Source organism: Pyxicephalus adspersus, chromosome 6 (genome assembly GCF_032062135.1).
Source record: "Pyxicephalus adspersus chromosome 6, UCB_Pads_2.0, whole genome shotgun sequence".
Lineage (NCBI taxonomy): Eukaryota > Metazoa > Chordata > Amphibia > Anura > Pyxicephalidae > Pyxicephalus > Pyxicephalus adspersus.
The window spans coordinates 54,441,144-54,445,355 of NC_092863.1; the positions used below are offsets into that span (position 1 = coordinate 54,441,144).

A 4,212-nucleotide genomic window follows, 5' to 3' on the forward strand; every position below is an offset into this window, starting at 1 on the left:
GATTCGGTATCTTTGAGTTCGCAAATGATACCGCTGTCTCTGTACCAGATGCGTTTCACCGTTTGGCTTCCTCTGAGGCTTTTAATTGATAGGTAGAAACTACCCCACCCTGATCCTATTCAGAAAGATCAGCAGGTTGAGAGATGATACATACCATAGAATGCCATGGGATGTATCAAGAAAATGGTTTCTTACATGATGCTTGGTTAGTAGCTGTAATAGAGAAGAGCTTCCTAGCAGTGATATGTATTGATGTGTAGAGTTCTCAGATTATTGTTACCTGCTGGCAGCTTAAATACGACAGCAGTGCGCATGGTAGCCCTGATTATGGAAAGGTAGCCCAGTTAGGGCACTATATATCTATCCAATCTATCTAAAAATACACCCGGCTTCTTACCTGCCCTACATATGAGTGGTATCCAGGTCTATATCACAGCAACTAGGAATCTACTATTAGCATCCGCCCCCATCTTGTGTAAATGGGCCCCAACTTTGCCAGGGGCCCTAGCTCAGCACAAAAGGTGTCCTTACCTGCACTGTGGCCCTATTCTGTATACTGCAAGCTGATATAGATCTCCCATATGTAGTGAATAGATTTATGAAAATAAAATCCTATTTTTGGAGAAAAATCCTTCTGATGAATACATGGCACTGATATCATGTGAAGGTTGGAGCACTATATATGCTGGTTCTGTATTGCACCAAGTCTGCCCATTCCCCTGCAATGATTAACAGCTGCACAGATCTAACAGAGAGACAGATGTGACTGCAATGACTGGACTATATACAGCTCGCTACTGTTGACTTTTTCTTTAGCAATGTTTTCCTCTACACTGGGGGTTTAATAGATATTTGCTACTTGAAATTGCAGAAAATCTCTCCTGTATCCTAATATAACTTCATGTACAGGTGCTGGTTTCTGCACTGCACAAAATCTGCCTATTTCACCCCTATGCTCAATGCTGAATGAACTTTCTTCTCCTTAGATACGAAAACTGAGGCAGTGCAGTTACAAGATTGCATTACATGAAAATACAAATTTAACAAACACATTTTTATAGAAATCAAAGTATATCCATACAATACTTTATTGGTGTATATTTGTACAAATCTGTTTTTTAAAATACTAAATTATTAATTGCATTGTCTGTAGGATTTGGGACATGGAGGTCAAACAAAAATCAGCTCTTTTATGAGCCCTACTAAAACTCCTGGTGTGCGTCCTCCTCTCCAGGAAGAAAACTCCACTTTGCTCCATGAAGGCAAACATATTGGCAAAACCTCTTCAGGTGCTCCCAAAAAAAAAGAAGGTAAGGGCCTAAAAAGTTCAGTAAATATCCATTGTACACCTTTCAGTTTGGGTATAATCTTGGTTATGTTCCTATATACCAGTCTGAGAATAAACCTCCAGTGTTTTAGGAAGTTTTATTACAGGTTATTTCTGTATTTTTGAAACTTTCTGCACAAATTTTGTTGGTATTTTTAAGGGTGGATTTCTGTATGTAGTCCATACAATATTGTAGGCTTCCAAAACAACATGAATAAGGCTGTTTGTCAACAAAATGTTAGGTGTACCTTCATCTATGGTATCCTCTCTATAGTATGAACATATCCTCTTTCTCCTTACCTCTCTTTTTATGTAAGGTGTGTCAGCTGTAATTATAGTAATAAGTGATAAACCCAAGGCTAATGGTAGAAGGAAAACAGGTTTAGGGTTTCAGGTTGGTGGATCTTCACAATGTAGCCACCTATGTTTCTATTGATATGGTTTTCCTCTCTCTGTAGTAATATTTCCAAAGCACTATACACATAGGGCTCAATTTATAAAAAGGGGAATCTGACATTCCCCCATTAGAATAAGTTACTGCTGTTGAAACATATGGACCTGGAACTTTATCACGAGGGAATGTCTGATTCTCTGTTTTTTAAATAGAGCCCTTAGATTTTTTTTTTTTTTTATAGATCATTGAAACCAGCTCTGTCAATAATCTGCCCATATATTTGCTCCTGCCTTTCTTGCCTATTGGTTCTCTGCTTAGTTATCTTTTGGGTCAAATAGATTTGGTCATGACTATGAATAGCAAAGTTTTTGCATAACTATCCACATGCCACCATCCACCATGAAGAAGACATCTCAGATGGGAGTTTATTATTTATAGACAAAGATTTGATTTGGTAATATTTTTTTGCAGAAAGGTGTTTTTTTTTTTTTTTTTTTTTTTTGTGTGTGTGCAAAAATCTGAAAAAAAAAGCGCCAAGGAATTTTTTCTCAACTTTTATCAGTGTCAGAAAAAAGATTCTGTAAAAAAAAAAATACCTTTTTAAATCAACCTATTAATAATTAAATGGTAATGTTATTAACATTTTAGCAAAATATAATTTTTTCTTTTATATATATATATATATATATATATATTGAGAGAGAGATAAAAAAATTTTTTTTTAATGCAATACTAAATTATAAACAATTACATTTTAATGGTTAAAAAAAAAAAGAAAACAAAAAAGGCATACAAAAATTGTTTGGGATAGAAGGGGGAAGAAGGAGCTGATTAGGAATAAGGATAACCAAGGGTTTATAAGGGTTGAATTTTTTGTCTGGTTCCTTTTTTAACTGATAACAAATGCATTCTGCTCATTTTGATTTGTAGATAAATAAAGCTCGATACATACAAATAGTTTGATTCTCTCTATCATGTGTCCCACAACCTGGTATGCCATGCCTGTGTTCTCCCCAGCCCCCTTTAGCTGGGCGCACCACCTGTCACTTTTCTGTGACGGCTGTTTTAGGGTGGTTGCTGAGGGGTCGGTTCCCAAAACGGGCTGCCACCTGCCTAAAAGTTTCTTCCCACCCGTCTTTAAAAAATTTCTAGGTTGAACACTGCCATGGTTTTAGTTTTACCAGCAATAGCCAAAACACAATTAGTTGACTTTTTATCACTTTGTTTTATTTCTATTTCTTATATATCTTGTCTTTTTGTAATTATTTAGGCGGGAATCCCAAAATTGCTGCTGGTCTAGAACTGTTAAGCAAAGCAGCAGAGCAAAAGGACAGTGAAAGTACCGTGTTAGATATTGCCCTGGAACAGAAACAAACCTTGACTCAGCCACAGAACAAGCGATCTCCTGCTGACCGCAAGCCAGAACAACAAAGGATGGTCAAAGCCAAACCTAACAGACAGAAGTGAGTATAAGATGTTTTTTCATGCTAAGAATGTGAGATATTGGTTTGATTTTTACATTGTATTTGTAAGTTGTACTTATGCAAGCTGGTAATGAAGTCTGTTATGAGGTTCTGTATACCAAGTTCATTAGCCTCACTGTAATATCAGCTTGTAGTCCATTTGCCTATTGCACTTTTTGGTTCTTAGGGCTAAACCTATACCAATATAGTTTGCTTGTAAAGATTTTCTAAATGCAGAACTTATTGGAATACTGGAAAGATAGTTAGGCCTGCTTTTTAAAGCCAAAAATGGCTGCTACTCTGCAAGTATGCTGATCTCCTTAACCAGGCACCCAAAATGTGCATTGGCAACAAGGTTTAAGGTCAATGCTGCCGTTTCTGCTTGTCCTTGTTAAAAATACAAAAATATAAATACATTAAAATTAAAAAAAAAATGAACTGATTTTACCAACACCTTCAGTTTGTTTGTTCATTCACATGTGTTTGAATTTGGAAATACCGTGAGATTACCATAAAGAGTATTTTGAGTTATTATTCCAGATTCACAATAGTGTAATGATATACTGTTGGTTTATATGCCAACAGTTGAGAAGACTTTATCTTAATTAACATTTTTAGATGACTGGATGGTTATGAATGGCTGTTAATAAAATGTTTGGTTGTGGAGAGTAGGCTTCATCTATTTATAGGGGTTTTTATGATTTCAGGCAGCAATCTTAATAATAATAATATTATTATATATATATATATATATATTTTTTTTTTTCCCATAATTCTTATATTTCCAGAGTACAAGCAACCAAGTCTCCCAACAGAAAGGTTACAGACTATTTCCCTGTTAGAAGAAGCTGTAGGAAAAGCAAAACCGAGCTTGAGGTACACAATTACACTGATATGATTTTTGGTACACTTTGTGTACATGTCATGTGTTGACCACATCTCTGTTCCTTTTTGCAGTGTGAAGAAAAGAAGAGAATAGATGACCTGATTACAAGTGGAAAAGAAGATGGGATGAAGGTAATCACATC

The 4,212-nt window shown here is 35.8% G+C and overlaps 1 protein-coding gene across 1 annotated transcript in view; it reads left to right on the forward strand.

Annotated features, from left to right (window-relative positions):
- Positions 1 to 1,153: 1,153 nt before the first annotated feature.
- Positions 1,154 to 4,212, forward strand: part of KMT5A (lysine methyltransferase 5A) — a gene marked incomplete at its 5' end in the record, with an annotated part of 4,724 nt that continues 1,665 nt past the window's right edge. The window contains 4 exon segments of the mRNA XM_072415826.1: positions 1,154 to 1,310; positions 2,992 to 3,184; positions 3,973 to 4,060; positions 4,142 to 4,201. Of these exon segments, the coding sequence (XP_072271927.1) occupies positions 1,154 to 1,310; positions 2,992 to 3,184; positions 3,973 to 4,060; positions 4,142 to 4,201 (498 nt within the window).